General features: G+C 52.9%; 2 protein-coding genes across 2 annotated transcripts; one reads left to right on the top strand and one right to left on the bottom strand.

The window, feature by feature from the left end:
• The first annotated feature begins 166 nt into the window (after positions 1-166).
• Positions 167-11,715, top strand: LRRC51 (leucine rich repeat containing 51). Its single transcript, XM_083362194.1, has 6 exons — positions 167-200; positions 2,105-2,130; positions 4,201-4,298; positions 4,686-4,891; positions 7,978-8,126; positions 11,477-11,715. Exons 1-6 carry the CDS (start codon positions 198-200, stop codon positions 11,616-11,618), a joined length of 624 nt encoding a protein of 207 aa, XP_083218320.1. The 5' UTR covers positions 167-197; the 3' UTR covers positions 11,619-11,715.
• Positions 11,716-13,206: 1,491 nt separating this feature from the next.
• LAMTOR1 (late endosomal/lysosomal adaptor, MAPK and MTOR activator 1) lies at positions 13,207-20,513 on the bottom strand. The gene is made up of 5 exons (XM_083362202.1): positions 20,366-20,513; positions 17,324-17,466; positions 16,096-16,173; positions 15,275-15,401; positions 13,207-13,990 (listed from the first exon to the last, which is right to left on the bottom strand). Exons 1-5 carry the CDS (start codon positions 20,405-20,407, stop codon positions 13,898-13,900), a joined length of 483 nt encoding a protein of 160 aa, XP_083218328.1. The 5' UTR covers positions 20,408-20,513; the 3' UTR covers positions 13,207-13,897.
• Between the last annotated feature and the right edge of the window lie 614 nt (positions 20,514-21,127).

The following is a 21,127-nucleotide window of genomic DNA, read 5'->3' on the forward strand; positions in this document are numbered from 1 at the left end:
GGCCCGGAACTACGCCTCCCGGCAGGCCCCGCGCGCCCGGGCGCTCCCCTCCCGCTCGGGCCCAGAGGAGGGACTACACTTCCCGGCGGCCCTCGCGCGGCCAGCTGGGTTTTTTTTTTTTCCTCCCCGCTTCCGAACGCGGCTGTATTGCTGTTGCCCGGGCGACGCCCCGCCCCCGCGTTCCAATCCGGGCCAGGATGGTGGGTCGGCGCGCGCGGCTCGGGGGCGCCCAGCAAGGCGGGGTGGGGGGAAGCGGGGTGGGGGGGTGCAGGGGCAGGCTGGCATGGTGGAAAAAAGACCCGCTGCAGATTGCACTCCTGCTTCCATCATCCCCAGCCGCGGCCGAGGGAGAAGGGCGCCGGGACCGAAGCAGCCCCGGAGTTGCACCCGTGCAAGGTGGCTCCTCTTTTGCACGCTTCCTCGCCTGCGCCGGGGGCCCCGATCCCCCGCCAGACCAAGAGCGGGAGTGGGCTTGTGGCCGCCCTCTGCGCCCGATCCAGTGGGGGGGGGGTTTGCGCGCGATCCGGGCACAGGGGGCAGAGCAGCGCAGCCTGGGCTTCCAAACGCGCTACCCTCTGGAAGCGCTGGACCACGACTACCAGCCTCCACAGCTGGCTGGTGAACCCCCCAGAGAGAATTCCCCCCCCCCCCCAACCAGGCTTGGGCTCCGAGATCCTCTTGCGCGTGGGTCCTGCGGGGGGGCCGAGGGGGAAGCCCTCCGAAGACCCCTCCCGGCTGCGAAAGGGGCGCCCCGGATGCAGGGTGGCAAGTCTGCATCCTTCTCCTAATGGTGGCGAATTCAGAGCTTTATCGGCTGCCCCACTTGCAGCGACTCACAAAATCCCCGAAGTTAATTGAACTCGGCCCGAGTCTCTTGGAACTCCCCCTCCAGTCAACCAGCCGTTTACCGAATAACAGAGAGTTGGAAGGGACCTTGGAGGTCATCTAGTCCAACCCCATGCTCACCTTTCAGACAAATGGTTATCCAATTTCTTCTTAAAAATCTAACTTCATGAGTCGGGCTGCTCCACAGCAAAATAGCTCTCACAACCAAAAAAAAATTCCTCCTGGTTTTTAGAATGGATCTCCCATTGTAAAGCTTCAGCTCATTGGTTCTTTTGCCTTAGCTTTAACTGCTAAGGAGAATAGATCTACTCCCTCTTCCCCATAACGGCCCCTACTCTCTCCGTAGCGCTGAAGGAGGGGAGAGCCTTGTGCAGAGGCCACCATGCCCAGAATCCCTGCCAGCAGGGCCAGGAGGAGTCATAGGAGCTCGCTTGCTGGTGGGGCATGATGGAAGTTTGAGTCCAGTTGTGGATTGCAATGTATGCCCTGCCCTTCCTGGTGTTAATTCTCTGGGGTCCTTGGTACTCTGTAAGTTGTGTTCTTGCACACATTTAACCTCCCAAATAAGTGACATCACCAAAGCTAGGAGGGTGGTGGAGGAGGAGGAGAAGGAGAAGGAGAAGAAGAAGAAGAAGAAGAAGAAGAAGAAGAAGAAGAAGAAGAAGAAGAAGAAGAAGAAGAAGAAGAAGAAGAAGAAGACGACCTTGATGCTCTGAGCTTGGAGGTTTTCTTGCAGATGTTTCATGACCCATCTGGGTCACTATTACTGCTAAAAGGGAGCAGGGGGTTTATCCACAGCATATACCCAGATAAGCAGAGATTGACACCAGACAAATAACAAAGCAGAAAGCAGTACCCCAATGAAGGAAGATCCAAGCAGAAGACCAGAACCCCACCAACAATGACAGGGCAAGCTGTTGTATATCAACAGAGATCAAAATTCACACTCCCTCACACTGATGAGGGTACCTAGTTGGGCCACAAAACATCTGCAAGAAAACCACCAAACTCAGCACCAAGGACCCCACTGTTGTTGTTGTCCTCCTCCTCCTCCTCCTCCTCCTCCTCCTCCTCCTCCTCCTCCTCCTCCTCCTCCTCTCTTTCAAACCCCATTCCCTTATGTTACCTAGGTGGGCCATGAAACGTCTTGGAGCAAACAGCCAAGCTCAAAAGATCAGCAAGAGACCGCACAGTTCAAATCTGGGCTACACACATTTTCTCCTCTCAGTATTAATTCTGTTTTTCGTTTCTTCTCCAGGCAAGCTCCGCTCTCTCCTTCCCCAGGTGGGTAATTTCTTCACCAGGCTCACCAGAGGTTTGCAGAGCTGCAAGAAGCGCCGTCAATTATTTTTAATCTCTGTTCTGTGTCTCCTGTATCTCACCCTGCTTCTGAGGCTCCCTGGGCCTCTGGCCCCTTGCAAGTATAGCCCGAGGGCGTCTCTTTCCTGGAGTAGGGTCAGTGCCAGCTTGGGGGCAAGAGCAAGGATCAAGCCTAGGCAAGAATTGGGAGCAATCACCTCCCAAAACGATATTCCAGTTCAAGCTGAACAGATGATGAGAAGGAGAGGAGTGGGATGAGGGCTGTTTGTTTGGGGGCCATCTGGAGAATACCATGATTCGCATTCAGATCTACAGAATACGGCTACCGTGTTTCCCCCAAAATAAGACCCAGCTGAAAAATAAGATCTAGCATGATTTTTCAGGATGCTCGTAATATAAGCCCCACAAGCCCCAGTTAAGATCATCACCCAGATGGAAACATTTACTATTTCCCAAAAAGTAATACCTAACCCAGGGGTCTTCAAAACTTGGCCTTTTGATGACTTGTGGACTTCAACTCCCAGAATTCCTCAACCAGGCATGCTGGCTGAGGAATTCTGGGAGTTGGAAGTCCACAAGCAAGAGTCTTCAAACTTGGCCTTTTTATGACTTGTGGACTTCAACTCCCAGAATTCCCCAGTCTGCAGGGCTCGCTGGGGAATTCTGGAACTTGAAGTCCACGCAACGTTGCCAAAATTGAAAAACGCTGGGACAGAGTAGTCGGACAGGTCCAATTCCCCAACCAACGAACTTTAAGATGGGAAGACTTCGGCTCCCAGAATTCCCCAGCAAAAAAGGTGGGCGTGGCTGAGCAACAGGCTCAATCTCTTTCGTCTCTCCACACAGCATTCTCGGCAGGGAGGGGGAAGGGAGGCACACACGTCTAAGGAATGTTCAACATTACAACGGTGTTGGAAAAAAGTGGCTTACAGCCAGTCCTCACACATACAACCGTCGCAGCCTCCCCGCAGAATGTGATCCAAATTTGGGCGCTTGTACTTAACAGCATCCGGGGGGGGTCACGTGATGGCCGTTTCTGACCTTCCCAGGTGGCTTGTAACAAGCCAAGTCAATGGGGTAAGCCAGATTCATTTAGTGACCACAGCAGAAAAGTCATGAAATTGAGCATGATTCACTTAACGTCTTAGCGCCTGAAATTCTAGTCCTAATTATGGTTGGTGACTACGTGCATCTTCAAGACTGAAGCTCAGAATTCTAACAACGTTGACCCCACCATCTCCTCCCACCTTTCCTTCCTTCTTTTTTCCTTCTTTCTCCCTCCTTCTTTCATTCCTTCCCTCCTTTCTTCGTTCCCTAACCCTTTCCTCCTTTCTCCCTTCTTCCTTTCTCCCTCCCTCCCACCTCATCTTCTTTCTTCCTTCGTTCCTTCACTCCTTCCTTCTCTAATCCCTTCCTTCCTTTCCTCCTCCTCCTCCTCCTCCTCCATACCAGGCCAGACCTGTTGAGGCATGCCCAGGATCTGGTCCAACCCTTTGGGTGATTTATCATTTCCCTAAATTGGTGCCATCTGTCAGGCAGACGTGTTCAACAGCTGGCTCTGCTCCTGGCTGTCGGCTCGACAGGGCAGACATTCTTTGCACAAGACTTGGGTCATACCCACCCCAGACGAAGCAGCAGGTTATGGCTTCATAGGATGACCGTTGCCGTGTCACACATCACTGTGCCGTGGCTCGGCCTGAGTTTCCCTGGTGATTTGTGAATTATGGTTTATAGAGTCATGCTGGAAGGGGGCTGTCCACAGCAAGGGGTCAGAAAAGTCAAGATGGCTGCCGCAAGTTTCATGCAATGCACATTTTCGCTTCAATAGCCCCAGTCGTGGCCCTCCTGCCCCACCCCTTCCCCGGAGCTTGGCCATTCTCTGGATTGCACCCTGCCTCCCTCCCTCTCGCCGGAATCCCCTTCCCCCAAGGAGAACGTGTGGACGGACTCCGGGGTCCTGGAGAAGCGAGCAGAGCAACCTCCCTGCCTGAGCCGTGTTTGACTCCCTGGGCGTGTGGCGTTGTGTTTTGCCAGCACAGCTGGAAAGGCCTGCGAGCACTGGAATTACACCAAGGCCTCCCTCCAGGCGCCACCTCTGGACTTCTCCTTCCGAGGCATCAGCTTCATGCAAGGTACAAACGAATCCCCCGGCCTGGGGCTGTTTTTATTTCTTTGTTTTGATATTTGATATTACAAGCTGCCAGCCATGTTGCAGACAGGAGACACTTTTAGAGAAAATCCGCTTGCCGTTGTTGAGGCTCAGACTCTGGGTCATTACAGCCAGCTTGGTCTAGCGCAGCGGCCTGCAACCTTGACCGCTTTAAGACTTGTGGACTTCAGCGCCCAGAATTCCTCAGCCAGCATAGCTTCTAGCCTAGCAGCTTCCCGACAGTGGGGAGTGCACTCTGCACGTGCTCCAGAGCTGTGAGTCCTGTGCAGGCAGCATCAGCTGCTAGAGGGAGCCCACTTGCTCGTGGCACAGCAGACACCTCCCTCTGCCCTCTTTGCTCCCCCCCCAGACCTGCTGACGGAGGAGCCTCGTCCAGGCCTCAGGGCTATCCAGCACTCGGAGGGGGGCCGCCTGCTGACCCAGGCCGTGCGGCTGAACAACAACACGCTGAGCGACCTGACAGACTTCCCGGACATCATGGAGAAGCTGCTGGAGTATCCCCTGGACATCTACTGGATTGACCTCTCCTTTAATGACCTGCCCAGCATCGACCCGGTATTGAAGCTGCCACCGGCCGGCCCTTTTAAACTGATGTCTATGTGGGTTGGGTTGGGTTGGGTTGGGTTGGAATTACAGAATGGAAATACAGAATGGAATGGAATGGAATGGAATGGAATGGAATGGAATGGAAAGGAATGGAATAGAATAGAATAGAATAGAATAGAATAGAATAGAATAGAATAGAATAGAATAGAATAGAATAGAATAGAATAGAATATATGGAATGGAATTACAGAATGGAAATACAGAATAGAATAGAATAGAATAGAATAGAATAGAATAGAACAGGACTTTGTCACTTTAAATGTACACTAATCAGCATATATTAAAATGAAATTTTGTGGCATTCAGCTCTCAAAAAAATACCATAATGCATCTACCCAGACATTTGATACTGGAAACATCACACACAGTCTAGTTGGAATGTATACATGGCAAAAAAAAAAAAAAGAATCCTGCAAATTTACATGACGGATGGCATAAGGATCAAAGCTGTTACAGAATGTAGTAATTCTGCTATGAGTAGCTAATTATTATTAACTAGTAATAAATAACCATATGACATTATTATATGATCACGTACTATATTTTAATATATATTATGGGGCAGCACGGTGGCTCAGCGGTTAAGACGCTGGGCTCGTCAGTTGGAAAGTCTATAGTCCGGGTTTGAGACCCAAGCGCTTGGTGACGGGACGAGCTCATGTTTCTGCCTCAGCTCCCGCTAACCTAGCGGTTCGACAGCAAGCAGATGCGGGTGGATAAATAGGTACCACTTCTGTGGGAACACAACAGCACTCCATTAGGTCATGCTGGCCACAGGACCACGGAAACATCTTCGGACAGCCCTGGCTCAATGGCCTGGAAAGGGAGATGACCAGTGCCCCCTACAGTTGGCAACGAATAACAGAGTAAATCCGCAGAGACTCCTTTACCTTTTTTTTTTGTTGTTGTTCTATATCAGGGGTCTTCCAACTTCGCCCTTTGATGACTTGTGGACTTCAGCTCCCAGAATTCCTCAGCCATGCACGGTGGCGGAGGAATTCTGGGAGTTGAAGTCCACAAGTAGGGGTCTTCAAACTTGGCCCTTTTATGACTTGTGGACTTCTGGCTGAGAAATTCTGGGAGCTGAAGTCCACAAGTTATTAAAGGGCCAAGTCTGAAGATCCCTGTTCTATATTGTACATATATTATATATTATGCTATATATTACTTTGTAAAACAGGTAGTCCTCAACGTACGACCACAACCAAGCCCAAAGTTTCTGCAGTTAAGTGAGAGTTTTGTTACGTGTTTTGCCCCATTTTATGACTTTCCTTGCCACGGTCATTAAGCGAAGCACTACAGCTGCCAATTAGTAACTCGGTCGTTAGGCAAATTGGTTTTCCCCCATTGACTTTGCTTATCAGAAGGTCCCAAAAGGGGATCACATGATACCCTCTCCCCAGACTACTGCGACCGTCATAAATATGAGTCAGTTGCTAAGCATCAGCATTCTGATCACATGATTGTAGGGAGGCTACGATGGCTGTAGTTGTGAAAAATGGTCGTATTTTCCAGTGCCGTTCTAACTGAACAGTCAGTCTATGAGCTGCTGTATAGTATAAAATATGTATTATTATGTTACGATGAGTTAGGATGCTGAGCTTTTCAATCAGAAGGTCGGCAGTTTGGCGGGTCGAATCCCGAGTGCCGCATAACAGAGTGAGCACCTGTTACTCGTCCCAGCTTCTGCCAACCTAGCAGTTCGAAAGCACGTAAAAATGCAAGTAGAAAAATAGGGACCACTCCGGTGGGAAGGTAACAGCGTTCCGTGCGCCTCTGGCGTCTAGTCATGCCGGCCACATGACCACGGAGACGTCCTCGGACAAGCGCTGGCTCTTCGGCTTTGAAACGGAGATGAGCACCGGCCCCTAGAGTCGGAAACGACTAGCACGCATGTGCGGGGGAACCTTTACCTTTTATATTAACCCATCTATTGGGGCTGTCGTATGATTGCTTATCCTTCTTATGTTCTTTACTTCTTCCTTTTATTAGGATGATGATGGTGATGGTTCTGTTGCTTTGCATACACACAGGGAGTGTCTATACTAGAGACAAAATCCCTTGTGTGTCTACAGTAGTGGCCAACATTGTGGAAATCTTTTGGGAAAAGTGTATTTTTGAAGTTTGATGGCTAAGAACACCACTTTTTCCGGGAGTAGTACCATAAAATTATATATCAATGGAAATATAATTTAATCAAGAACGTCATGCAACAAAGTTTGTTCAATTATCTGTACTGTATTCTATGAAAAGTTATAGCCAAGTAACCCGAAAAAGGACGCACAACTTGCTTAGGTTGATGTCAGGTAGCTTCATCCAACTGTAGCCAATGAGCGTGTTTAGAGAGCCAATCGGGTGTCATCTTGTTTGGGCAATGAGCCAATCAGATCACAGGAGGATCCGGTTATTGATGTCTTGAAGCCAAAAGGAGAACATTTGTCAGTGTGTTACTTGATCGCTATCAAGTCGGTTGTTTTTTGTGTGTGTGTGTGGTGTTTCTTTCATTTCGTGAGGTTGTAAAACGTCATAAAATTAAAGTCATGGTGCCAAGAGTTGACTGGTCGCCCAGAAAGTGATGTAAAATAGCATTATTAAGCGAACAAGGCTACAGTTATAAAGAAATTAGAAGGAAAATGGGTGGAAACTTAACCAAAGCTGGCATTTCTACTGTACGCTTTTCCCAAAAGTCTTCCAGAATTTTGACAACTGCTGTAATCACACTTGGCCAAATAAAATATTCAGTTCAGGTAAACATGGCTGGGTTCTTCCATAAAGCACCGGCATAAACCCACCCCAGAGGAGATGGGGGAGGGGAGGGCAGAGAGGGGCCGGATGGCCAGGACTGGTTTACGACCCTCCTAAATACCACCCTTAAGGGGGGTGTGTGTGCAGGGACAGGTGGACCAGCCTGGGAAATCAGCCGGCAAGGCGTCACCAGAGCCCTTCACAGGTGCTCAGAGGAGCCACCAAGGAACAAGCAAGCCATAAAAATAAAAACACCCCCTCCCCCCTGTTATTCTCGCACTTATTCCCAGGTGCTGACCACCTACTACAACCTCCGCAATCTGAGCCTTCATGGCAACAGCATCCAGCAGCTCTCTCAAGTGGACAAGCTGGCCGTCTTGCCTCACCTGCGCAGCCTGACCCTGCACGGAAACCCCATTGAGGAGGAAAAGGGCTACAGGTAACCCCTGGAGGGTTGGAAGCTTTGCCCCAGGCTGGAACCCCTGAAGAGCGGTTGCAAGGGCTGGGAACGTCTCCAACGGTAGGCAACCTTGCCCCTTCATGACTCGTGGACTTCAACTCCCAGAAATCCTCAGCCAGCATGGAGAAACTATGGCCCCCTCATGATTCGTGGACTTCAACTCCCAGAATTCCTCAGCCAGCATGGAGAAACTATGGCCCCCTCATGACTCGTGGACTTCAACTCCCAGAATTCCTCAGCCAGCATGGAGAAACTATGGCCCCCTCATGACTCGTGGACTTCAACTCCCAGAATTCCTCAGCCAGCATGGAGAAACTATGGCCCCTTCATGATTCGTGGACTTCAACTCCCAGAATTCCTGAGTCAGCATGGGGGAACTATGGTGGAACAACCTGCCTCCAGAAATGGTGAATGCTCCAACACTGGAAGTTTTAAAGAAGAGACTGGACAGCCATTTGCCTGAAATGGTATAAGGTTTCCTGCCTGAGCAGGGGGTTGGACTAGATGACCTCCAAGGTCCCTTCCAACTTATTATTATTATTATTATTATTATTATTATTATTATTATTATTATTATTATTATTATTATTATTATTATTATTACTTCAACTCCCAGAATTCCTGAGCCAGCATGGTGAAACTATGGCCCCTTCATGATTCGTGGACTTCAACTCCCAGAATTCCTGAGTCAGCATGGGGGAACTTTGGCCCCATCATGACATCTGGACTTCAACTCCCAGAATTCCTCAGCCAGCATGGGGGAACTGTGGCCCCTTCATGACTCGAGAACTTCAACACCCAGAATTCCTCAGCCAGCATGGCTCAGCTTGGAAACCTCTCCCTCTCCCCTCAGGATGGCTGGCTCAGGAATTCTGGGAGTTGAAGTCCACGAGTCATGAAAGAGCCAAGGATGCCTACCCCTGGACTAGCCTAACTAAGAGAAGGAGTAGGGGTGACATGATAGCAGGCTTCTGATATTTGAGGGTGCTCCATCACTGGAGGCTTTTAAGAAAGACTGGACAGCCAGCTGCCTGAAACAGTCTAGGCCGGACTCCTGCTTGAGCAGGGGGTTGGACTAGAAGACCTCCAAGGTCCCTTCCAGCTCTTTTCTGATTGATTGATTGATGCATTCATTGATTCATTCATGATTCGTTTATTCATTCATTGAATGATTGAGGGGCTGCCCGAAAGAAGAGGGGGAGTCAAGCTATTCTCCAAAGCGCCCAAAGGCAGGACAAGAAGCAACGGATGGAAACTAACCAAGGAGAGAAGCAGCCTGGAACTCAGGAGAAACCTCCTGACTGGGAGAACAATTAACCAGTGGAACAACCTGCCTCCAGAAGCTGTGGGTGCTCCAACGCTGGACGTTTTTAAGAAGAGACTGGACAGCCATTTATCTGAAATGGTATTCCTGCTCAAACAGGGGATTGGACTAGAAGACCTCAAAGGTCCCACCCTGTTATTCCCTTATTCTGGATTTGAAATGGGTGTTCTCCAGACCCCATGAACTTTGCATTAAAACACCTAAATTCCATTCTTGAATCCGCCCACTCTTTCTATCTCAGTGGATCAACACTCCCTCTCGTGGGGGTCTTCCAAGGCCAAATGCATGTTTCCTTTTGCATTGGATTGACTCCAGTCCCCAATAACCAAATTACATGTTGTTCTCCCTTGGAATCCTTTGGCCCAGGGCTCTCCCAACTTGGACCTTTGATGACTTGTGGACTTCAACTCCCAGAATTCCTCAGCCAGCCGTGCTGAGGGGAAAGGGAGTGGTTTCCAAGCTGAGTCATGCTGGCTGAGGAATTCTGGGAGTTGAAGTCCAGAAGTCATGAAGGGGCCACGGTTCCCCCATGCTGGCTAGGGAATTCTGGGAGTTGAAGTCCAGAAGTCATGAAGGGGCCACAGTTCCCCCATGCTGACTCAGGAATTCTGGGAGTTGAAGTCCACAAATCGTGAAGGGGCCATAGTTTCTCCATGCTGGCTGAGGATTTCTGGGAGTTGAAGTCCACAGGTCATAAAAGGGCCGGGCTTGAAGACCCCTGCACAAAACCATTTCAAACAAGTGGCTGTCCAGTCTCTTCTTAGGACATTATCTACAGGTAGTCCTCAACGTACAACCACAGTTGAGCCCAACATTTCTGTTAATTTTGCCCCATTTTATGACCTTCCTTGCCACAGCTGTTCAGCGAATCACTGCAGTTGCTAAGCTGGAATGGAATGGAATGGAACAGAATTCTTTATTGGCCTAGTGTGGTTGGACACACACAAGGAATTTGTCTTCAGTGCAGAAGCTCTCAATGTACATATGAGAAACAGTCATGATCATGATCATACATGGTTGTTAAGTGATTCTGGGTTCCCCACTGACCTTGCTGGTCAGAAGGTCTCAAAAGGGGATCACATGACAGACACACACCCTCCGACATTGCAACCATAGTAAATATGAGGCAGTTGTCAAGGGTCTGAATGTTGATCATGTGACCCGGGGTGGTGGTGCTGCAGGTCGTGTGAAAAAGTCACAGCTCACTTTTTCAGTGCCGCTGTAACTTCAGGTGGTCACTAAATGAACTGTTGTAAATCAAGGACTAACAATAATAGGTTAGGCAAGGGCTAGGCAACCTCGGCTCTTTTATGACTCATAGACTTCAACTCCCAGAATTCTTGAGCCAGCCACGCTGAGGGGAAAGGGAGAGTTTCCAAGCTAAGCCGTGCTGGCTCAAGAATTCTGGGAGTTGAAGTCCAGGAGTCATGAAGGGGCCATAGTTCCCCCATGCTGACTCAGGAATTCTGGGAGTTGAAGTCCGCGAGTCATGAAGGGGCCATAGTTCCCCCATGCTGGCTCAGGAATTCTGGGAGTTGAAGTCCAGGAGTCATGAAGGGGCCACAGTTCCCCCATGCTGGCTCAGGAATTCTGGGAGTTGAAGTCCAGGAGTCATGAAGGGGCCATAGTTCCCCCATGCTGGCTCAGGAATTCTGGGAGTTGAAGTCCACGAGTCATGAAGGGGCCACAGTTCCCCCATGCTGGCTCAGGAATTCTGGGAGTTGAAGTCCACGAGTCATGAAGGGGCCACAGTTCCCCCATGCTGGCTCAGGAATTCTGGGAGTTGAAGTCCACGAGTCATGAAGGGGCCACAGTTCCCCCATGCTTGCCTACCGTTGGGTTAGCCCCTTTCCCACCCCCAGAGAAGGGACTGCGGCCCTCCCTGCCTCAGGCACCTTAAAGGAGCAGCGCCCAATGGCGGAGCAGGTTCAGGCCTTGGAGGGAAGGGCGGAGGGTCCTGTCCAGCCAGGGACTGACCGCCTCTCCCTGCCCTCCCGCTTCCCAGGAGCTACGTCCTGTCCACCTTGCCCCAGCTGAAGTCCTTCGATTTCAGCGGTGTCACCAAACTGGACCGCAGCACCGCAGCCGTCTGGAGGCGCATGAACATCAAGCCGAAGGTGATCCGGAAGAAACGGGAATGCTACTGATGGCCCAGCTCCTTCCTGAGGAATAAAGCTTTAGAGTAGCTCCACCTGGTGAATTGTGGGGAGGGGGGAGGGGCACACAGACCTGGGGCAGCCCCGGCTTCTCCCAGAATTCAGATGGAGGGTCAAAGAGCCTCTCTGACCTGTTCCCTAGACAGGCTGAGCTATCCTTGTAACTTCCCGTGGCTGAGGAACTGGGGCTTGGCAACCGAAAACATCTGGAGAGACGTTTCCATGCACAAGATCTTCCAAAGGAATCTGGTGTTTTTAGCCAGCTGCGAATGAAGAGTGGGGAGAGATTTGGTTAAGGCAGGCAAAGATACACCGACAGGAGAGGATCTCTGTAGCTCAGCGTCCCTGGTGCCCTAGGAGCTTGGTGGGTTTCCTTGCAGACGTTTCATGTCCCAACTAGGGAACATCTTCAGTGCTAGAAGGGAGAAGAGGAAGGACGGACAGATGGACTGTGGGGTCCTTGGTGCTCTCTGAGCTGGGTGGTTTCCTTGCAGACGTTTCGTGACCCAACTAGGGAACGTCGTCAGTGCTAGGAGGGAGGAGGAGGACCCACAAAGGCACACCAGGCTGCTGTGTCCTCTAGGTCCAACGTTGTAGAATAGGAAACCCCTAATAATGTTGCCTCTGTAGGCCAGAAGCCCAAACCTCCCATTGGACGTGTTCAACACCACTCGAGGGGGACGTGCGTTCAGGCTGGATGGCCTCAAGGCACCCTTCAGTGAATGTTGACCCATCCCACTTTCTCCCGTTTGCTTCAGCCCTGCCTCCCGAGGGGCCCAGGCAGAAAATGAAGCCCACCCTCTTCCCTCCCAACAGGATCCCAAATGCTCTTCTCCAGATGTGCTCTTCCCGCAACCTCATCTGTATGTCGCACCTGGTTCTCGGCCTCTTCTTCACCACAACCAGCCCCCCACCCACCCCCACTTTCGGTACCTTTTGTGGCCAAAGACCCCAAGACTTATCAAGATTTAAATCACAAAATTTCTCCAAGCCTTTGCAGACCCCGTGATGGTGTTGGGGGCCTCCAGGGCTCTGTGGACCACAGGTTGAGAACCGCTGGCACATATTATTGTTTCTGTTCGATCCCATCACATCAGGCCAGGGCACGGAGCCCCACATTTTTGCTGCTACGTGACCCACAACTTTTAAAGCCAAATTCCGTTCCACTGCTTAATTGTTCCATCGGGAAATTCCTCCTTAGTTCTAGATTGGATCTCTCTCTGTTAAACTTCCATTTGTTATTTCCTCTCCTGCCTTCAGGTGTTTGTTGGCAAACACACACACACACACACACACACACACACACACACACACAGCCCCTCAAATATTAGAAGATGCTGTGTCACCCCCTAGTCCTTCCCTTCACCAGATGCTCCCAGTTCCTGCAGCCGTTCTTCCTTTGGTTTAGCCTCCAGGCCCTTTATTGTCTTTGTTGTTCCTCTCTGCACTCTTTCCAGATTCCCGGCAACTTTTCTGGTGTCGTGGTGACCAAGGCTGTTCCACGCGGGGGTCTCACCCCCCCCTTAAGTGTAAAAGTGCCAGTCCAACCTTCCCACCTCTAGTCAAAGAAAGAGCAGCCCTTTGCTCAGATGAATATATTTATACTTTTCTTAACCTACTTTAGCAAAACCGAAACGAAAACAAAAAAAAATAAAATTAAAATGACAGCTCAGCCAGGTAAAAGAGGGGAGGGGTCCAGACCAAGGAGGCGGCTAAGATGAAAAGGAGTCACTTCCCTGGCTGTGTTGCTTTTCCCCCACCCCTTAAAAAGCAAGCTCTAAATTCACCAGTGCCGCTTCCCCACTTCTAAAACATCCAAAAAAAATCAGGGGATGGAAAGGGGACCACCCAGCTCAGTGGGGGTGGGGGAGGACAAGAAGCCCACTCTGTCTTGCTGCTGCCCCTCCATCTTCTTCCCCTCACGCACACAGTCAAAATTCCAGAGCCACAACCACAAAGGTAAATGAAGCCCACCGACACACACACCCCCACGTGAGTCCCGTAGCCGCCCCTCCTCCTCATGGCTGACCCGGGTGAGCCCTCTCCCTCCTTGCCAAGCTAGGGAGAAGAGGAGGAAGGGGAGGGGAAGGGCACCGAATGGTGGGTCTCGCCAGCCTCGGCTGCCCACAGGTTATTGTCTCTGTGGCCAGATAATAGATTCAGTGTCTCTTTGTGTGCACGAGGTCCACTGCGGTGTCAAGCCAGCGGTGGGGAGGAGAGAAATTAAAAGTGGAGGAGGAAAACGAGAACCAGGGCGTTGAGGACGGGCATCAAGGGATCCCAAACTGGACCACCAGGTCTTCTTTCGCATCCACACGGATCTGGGACAGGGCACTGAAGGCATAGGCAGCTATCCGAGAGACCTACAGGGACAAAGAGGAGAGATGAATAAAGGCAAAAAGAGGGGAGGGGGGCTCTCAGGAGAAGCCCGCCTCCCCTCCCCCAGCCACGCAGGAGAGACTTCTGCCAGGATGTCAGACCCTATTCTGCACTCCTGCGAGGGCTTTGGCGCTCCCGGAGCTTGCCGGCTTTCTTACAGACGTTTCGTGACCCAACTAGGTAACATCATCAGTGCTAGAAGGCGTGGGGTGTGTGGTTGCTTTCTGCTTAGCTGGCAAGTTGGTAAAATGAGGACCCAGATTGTTGGATGGGGGGGGGGGAGATGTTGACTGTAAACTGCTCAAAGAGAGCTGTAAAGCACTGTAAAGTGGTAAATAAGGCAAGGGTCTTCCAACTTGGCCGTTGGATGACTTGTGGACCTCAACTCCCAGAATTCCTCAGCCAGGCACGCGTGCCTGGCTGAGGAATTCTGGCAGTTGAAGTCCACAAGTCATCCAACGGCCAAGTTGGAAGACCCCTGTCTTAAATCTACCAAACAAAATGGAGGCTGGCTGAGGAATTCTAGGAGTTGAAGTCCACAAGTCATCCAAGGGCCATGTTGGAAGACCCCTGGCTTCGGGTATTGTTTCTGGATGGCTGGGGAATTCTGGGAGTTGAAGTCCATCTATGCTGACAGGAATTTTAGGGTAAGTCCATCCATGCTGACTAGGGAATTCTGGGAGTTGCAGTCCACAAGTCATCCAAGGGCCAAGTTGGAAGACCCCTGGTCTAAGGGCTATTGCTACTGCTAATCAAGGAACTAAACCTTCCTGCTAAGACAGGCTGGGTGACTTGGGGCCGAGCACCGGGAGACGGCGAGTTCTAGTCTCGCCTTAGGCACGAGAGCCGGCTGAGTGATTTTAGGCCAATCACCAGGAGACGGCGAGTTCTAGTCCCACCTTAGGTAGGAAAGTCGGCTGGGTGACTTGGCGCCAGTCATCCCCTCTCAGCTCAACCCCCCTCGCAGGATTCTTGTGGAGAAACGCATATTATGTATGTTCCCCTTACAATAAAAGTGGGATAAAAAAGCCATTGTACATAATAGTCTCTACAAGCGGCAGCTGGCACTGGCACTCGAGCCGTCAGGGATGGAGCCGCCCAGCCCCGCAGCTCAAGGGCCCAGAGCCCAGAGGTGCAGAGGGGGGCTAGGGTGCCTGCGATGCCTTGCCAGGCTGGCTGGGGCACATGGGGGCCGTCGCCTGCTCTGGCTTCAGAGAGGGAAGCGAGAGACCCACCGCGTGGCTAGTTCCACCCGCCGAGCTACTCACCTGTTGCAGGTCTGCGAAGGGCACGGGGTCACTGGCCAGGACTTGGTGTGGCTGGTTCGTCAGCGAGGGCAACAGTGGGAGCTTCTTCCAGTGCGTGAGGTTGCCGCTCAGCATGGCAAGCCGGGTGCTGGGGGGGAGGGGGAGAGGGATGGGGTGAGCCAGAGGGTGGCCAGGGGAAGCCGCAGAGCGCCCACAGCATGGGTAACGTTCTCCCCTTGCCCCCAGGGGCAACTGACCTGCAGCCCCAGCTGCTCCCTCCCTCCCAGGGTTGGCGCGTCTTGGACCTTAAGGGCTGCCCGAAGCTCCAGGCTCAGGGGCTGGGCCCGTTCTTCAGGCTGGGCGGCTGGCCTAAGTACAGGGGGCCCCTGGGTTACGACCGCAATTCAACCGAAAACAATCGTTGCTAAGTGAGGCATTCGTTACCTCGGTTTTGCCCCATTTAAACAACCTTTCTTGCCATCGTCAAGAGAGCTGTTAAACTAGTAACACGCCCGTCAAGCAAACGCGCCTTTCCCCACCGACTTTGCTGGCTCAGGTGGCGGCAAAAGGGGAGCGTGTGACCCCGGGACACGGCGGCCGTCGCAAATACCAGCCGGCTGCCCAGCTGACTGAAATCTGATCACGTGGGTGTGGGGATGCTGCGACGGCCGCCAGGGCGAAAAACGGTCCCAGGTCGCTTTTTTCAGCAACGTTGCAAAATTCCCTAAAGGGGCAGTCGTAAGTCGAGAACTACTTACAACTGTGATCTCACAGCCAGGCTGCCTGAGAGAGGTTAAGGAGCCCCCCCCCAGCCGTCTCCCTCCTGCCCAGGGCCGGCGCACCTGTACTGCCGGGCCCGGTCCATGTACTCGTGCTGTTCCATCTGCTGCTGATCTGCGGCTGAAACATCAATGATGTTGCTGCAAAAAGGCAGAAGCACCTAGGGGTTAGCGAAAGCCGCTCTCCACCTCCCTCCTCAGGATCGCAGCCATGGTCCTGCAGCTCGGGGGGGGGCGGTTCTGGAGCAGTCGGACCTTGGCCCAAGCCAAAACCGTGGTCAGAAGCAGGCCAACATTCAGGGCTGGTAAGGCTACAAGTGGAAACCGGGCCTGGCTAGGCCTGGAATAGGAACAGAAAATATTTACTGTTTCTATCCTGTTTTTATGATGTTTGTAAGCCTCCCAGAGTTGCTCGACAGCGAAATGGGTGGCGTACAGGTTTAATAAATAGCAACAACAAAAGGAGGGATGAATACAATTCTGATTATGACTTTGGCATTGACAAAAAAAGAGCCTTGGTGGAGCAGTGGGCTAATGCCTCCTTAAGTAACACCAGCTGCCTGCAATTAGTGCAGGTTCGAGTCCCACCAGGCTCAAGGTTGACTCAGCCTTCCATCCTTCTGAGGTAGGTAAAATGAGGACCCAGATTGTTGGGGGCAATTAAGCTGACTTTGTAATAATGCCGCTTGGGGTGTGTGTGTGAAAGCCCTAACAAGCAGGCATATACATAGAATGAAGGCTACTGCTAAGCTTGTAAGCCGCCCTGAGTCTTCGGAGAAGGGCGGGATATAAATGGAATTAAAATTTAAAAAAATAAATAAATAAAAACCCCAGCAGTCAATTGCAGAAGGCAGCTTGACTGGGAACAGCTGACTTCCTGCCATGAGACCTCAAACGCCATCCGATATCCACATCTGCCTCTCCCGGGTCCTTGGGAAGGACTCGACAGATGGATAAAAACACCAGTATTATCTGGCTGACTGTGCAACAGTAATAAGAGAAAGGAGGAAGGCGAAAGGACTTTCTGAATAGGACAAACCACTATTCAGAGGCACATCTGGACGTTAACCCCGCTCAGCTGGGCCCCACAGAAGGAGAGCGCTGCTTGACTCAGCCTACCGTGCGGTGATGGGATCCTGTTATCTCATGTTTTTCAATGCTTTCCTACCTGCTTTTATTTTACTGAAGCTGCCCACTCGAGAGAGTGAGAAGGGCGGTCTATAAACGCAATGAATAAAAACCTTAGCCCGCCCTCAGGTATCCGCTTCTCTTGCCCAGGCCAAAGACTCACATGGCTGTCTTAGCGAGGATGGAGGACAGCAGCGCCTGCTCGTCCGTCCGGGCTGAAGGCAGCGTGCAGCAGGGCTCCATCCCGTTCATGGACTTGTTGGGAGGGCTGGACGCCGGCGGCAGCAGGGGCTTGGACTCCTCCCCCTGAAAATGGGGGAACGAGGAGGGGTTGGTCAGTCTGGGGAGGAGCAAGTGGAGCCCGGAAGGAGTTTCCCAAATCCCTCCTGGACCGGGTCCAAAACACAGAGGTCTCCACAGAAGAGAATATTTGTAGCTCGGGGTTGGGAATGCGGGCTCCCTGGTGCTCTTTGAACGTGGCGCTTTTCTTGCAGACGTTTCATGACCCAACTAGGTGACCTCATCAGGGCTAGAAGGGAGGAGGAGGAGGAGGAGAAGGAAGGAAGGAAGGAAGGAAGGAAGGAAGGGAGGGAGGAAGGACAGACTGTGGGGTCCTTGGTGCCCTCTGAGCTGGCTGGTTTCCTTGCAGACGTTTCATGACCCAGCCAGAGAACATCATCAGTGCAAGAAGGGGGAGGGGGTTTGCAAAGAGGGAGAAGGAGGGGAGGGAGGAGGAGGAAGAAGGAAGGAAGGAAGGAAGGAAGGAAGGAAGGAAGGAAGGAAGGAAGGAAGGAAGGAAGGAAGGAAGGACTGTGGGGTCCTTGGTGCTCTCTGAGCTGGGTGGTTTTCTTGCAGATGTTTCATGACCCAACTAGGGAACATCATCAGTGCTGGAAGGAAGGAAGGAAGGAAGGAAGGAAGGAAGGAAGGAAGGAAGGAAGGAAGGAAGGAAGGAAGGAAGGACTGTGGGGTCCTTGGTGCTCTCTGAGCTGGGTGGTTTTCTTGCAGACGTTTCACGACCCAAGTAGGCAACATCATCAGTGCTAGAAGGGAGGGGGGTTTGCAGAGAGGGAAGAGGAGGAGGAGGCGTCCTTGGTGCCCTCTGTGGCGTCCTTGGTGCCCTCTGAGCTTGCTTGTTTTCTTGCAGACATTTCATGACATGACTAGGTGACCTCATCAGGGCTAGAAGGAAGAATGATTTGCAGAGAGCAGGGAAGATGGAGGAGGACTGTGGGGTCCTTGCTGCTCTCTGAGCTGGCTGGTTTTCCTGCAGACGTTTCATGGCCCCGCTGGGGAACCGCATGAGTGCTAGAAGGGAGGGGGGTTTTGCTTTCCATTTTTATATTAGTGGCTTGCCGGTCTGTGTGGGTGGGACAATCAAGGAACTACCAACTCAAACAGTAAAAATTAAACAGGAAACCGCCAGGGCCACTCCCGCCAGCACTAGTATATAAACAGAGAGCAAAACCCCTCTCTTCTAGGACTGATGAGGTTCCCTAGCTGGGTCATGAAACGTCCGCAGGAAAACCAGCCAGCTCAGAGAGCGGCAAGGACCCACAGTCCTCCTCCTCCTCAGCTCCGAGGACACCCTGGAGACAGACATCTCCGTCCTCTTTCGGTCATCAGTCCCCACTTCCTCCTCCTGCAGACTTCCCTCAGGGGAGGGGAAAGTCTCTCCCACGGGCTGATGGAGAAGCCAGCTGACTGCATTTCCCGTGACCACAACGGAGCCGCTCCCCTCCCCTCTGCAGCCGGGAGGAAGCCTTTGCAGGCCCTCTATGAAGTAAAAGGAGAGCGCCGGTGTAGGAGGTAAGGCATCAGGCTAGAACAAGGGTCCCCAAATGTGGCCACTTTTAAGACTTGCTGGCTGAGGAATTCTGGGAGTTGAAGTCCACGAGCCAAGTTTGAGGACCCCTGGGCTAGAACCTGGCTGGGGCTGTCATTCTAGTCCTTCCTTGGCCATGAGGCCAAGCGGGTGACTTTCAACCACTCACTTCCTCATCCCAGGAGGGAGGAAATGGCAAAGCCGCCTCCAAAACGGGTGCCAAGGAAGCCGCAGGGATTCCCTCCGGGCGGTCAAGAAGACTCTAGAGTGGCTCCAATTGAAGGGACCCAGTGTGAGGTCGCGACTAAAGGCCCCAGGTTGGAAACCGGGAGAGTGGCCTTCCTGAGGCTCCTGCAGGCACGAAAGCCGGCTGGATGGCTTTGGGGGAGCCCTTCCCTCCCTAGCCAGGAGGAGGCCAGGGCGAAAGCACCACTTGAGAAACGTTGGCAAGAAAAGTGCAGGGACAAAAAATAAACGGAAGACACTATTTGTAGCTCAGGGTTGGAACGAGGGGTCCCGGGGGCTCTCTGAGCTGGGCGGTTTTCTGGCAGACCTTTCATGACCCAGCTGGGGAACATCGTCAGTGCTAGGAGGGAGAAGGGTTTGCAAAGGGGAGGAGGAGAGCAGCAGTGGGCTCCCTGATGCTCTCCGAGCTCGGGGACGTTTTCTGACCCAACTTGGTAACGTGATCAGAGGCAACATGAAACAATATCCCAGTCAGGGATCCAGCAAGCAGAAAACCAGGCTTCCATCAAGACTGGCAGGGCAAGCCAGCAAACAGAGAGCAAACCCTTCCAGCGCTGATGCCGCTCCCTAGTTGGGTCAGGAAACGTCTCCAAGAAGACCACCCAGCTCAGAGACCACCCAGGACCTCCACAGTCCTCCTCCAGCCCTCCCTCCTTCTAGCACCGATGATGTCACCTAGTCGGGTCACGAAACGTCTGCAAGGAAACCAGCCAGCTCAGGGAACACGAAGGAGCCTCAGCCCTTTTCTTCCTCCTCCTCCCTCGCCTCCACCAGCGCGGACGAGGTCAGCCAGTCGGGTCAGGCAACGTCTGCAAGGGAGCCGGCAGAAGAGCAGCCTCCTTTCGCACCGGCTTCCCCCTGCGGCAGCCCAGCTCCCCTCCCCTCCCCGCCCCCCCATCCCCAGAGGCCTTTCCCCCCCCCGGGAGACCCTTGCGGATTCCTCCAGGGACCCCAGACCCAGAGAAGCCCCCCGCCCAGAGGGAGGGGCCGGAAGGAGTGGGGGGCTCTTCCCAGCCAGCAGCCCCCGGAGAAGGCCCCTCCCGGCACGTGGGGGGGGGCGGGGCCCCGAGGCAGCCCCCAGACCCGCCGGGAGGGACCGCCCCTCCCCCTCCTCCCCCCCGGGCGGGGCCAGACCTGGTCGGAGGCTTCGTTCTCGCTGCTGTAGCAGCAGCCCATGGCGGCGGGCGCGGCGGGGCCGAGGCGGCTCCGGCTGAGGGGACGGAGGGGTCCCTGGCGAGCCCTTCGGCTGGCGCCTCGCCTCCTTCCGGCTTCCGGTCACGCGGCGCCGGCTTCCGGCAGGCGGGGTGGGGCGGCGGCACGAGACGGAGGGGCGGGGCGCTCCGGAGGGAGTCACGTGCCCCTGGCGCGGCCCTCGCCCCGCCCCCCCCTCCCCCGCCCGGCAGCCGCCACCGCGCAGGCGCCGCCTTCGAAGCTCCCCCTGTCTTGTTTGTTGATTTATTTATTATTGAGACTTCTTATATTATATGCCGCCCTCTCTCCCGAAGGACTCCGGGCGGCTCACAGCAATAACGTGCAATAAACGCAGAAGTTAAGATAAAGTTAAAATTAAAGGCCTCTGTACAATAAATTAAAATAAGTTTAAAAAATTAGAGTTAAAAAATTAAAAACATATTTAAAAACCCATCATCAATCCAGGTCAGCCTGGTGGAAAAGGAGTGTTTTGAGGCCGCGGCGAAAGGACCGGCCATCCGGAGCTCAGGGGGGAGCTGGTTCCACAGGGCTGGCGCTCCCACAGAGAAGGCCCTCCCCCTGGGGGTCGCAAGCCAACATTGTCTAGCCCAGCGTTTCCCAACCTTAGGAACTTGAAGATGCGTGGACTTCAACTCCCAGAATTCCCCAGCCAGCTGGCTGGGGAATTCTGGGAGTTGAAGTCCA

This window comes from Vipera ursinii (genome assembly GCF_947247035.1).
Source record: "Vipera ursinii genome assembly, chromosome: 4".
NCBI lineage: Eukaryota > Metazoa > Chordata > Lepidosauria > Squamata > Viperidae > Vipera > Vipera ursinii.

Coding starts and splice junctions, on each gene's coding strand:
- LRRC51 (XM_083362194.1), top strand. Junction 4,299..4,685: donor AGGCATCAGCTTCATGCAAG/GTACAAACGAAT, acceptor CTCCCCCCCCAG/ACCTGCTGACGGAGGAGCCT. Junction 8,127..11,476: donor GAGGAGGAAAAGGGCTACAG/GTAACCCCTGGA, acceptor CCCGCTTCCCAG/GAGCTACGTCCTGTCCACCT.
- LAMTOR1 (XM_083362202.1), bottom strand. CDS start 20,407: ATGGGCTGCTGCTACAGCAGCGAGAACGAAGCCTCCGACCAG. Junction 17,467..20,365: donor AGAACGAAGCCTCCGACCAG/GTCTGGCCCCGC, acceptor CCCCATTTTCAG/GGGGAGGAGTCCAAGCCCCT. Junction 13,991..15,274: donor CCTTCGCAGACCTGCAACAG/GTGAGTAGCTCG, acceptor TTGTCCCTGTAG/GTCTCTCGGATAGCTGCCTA.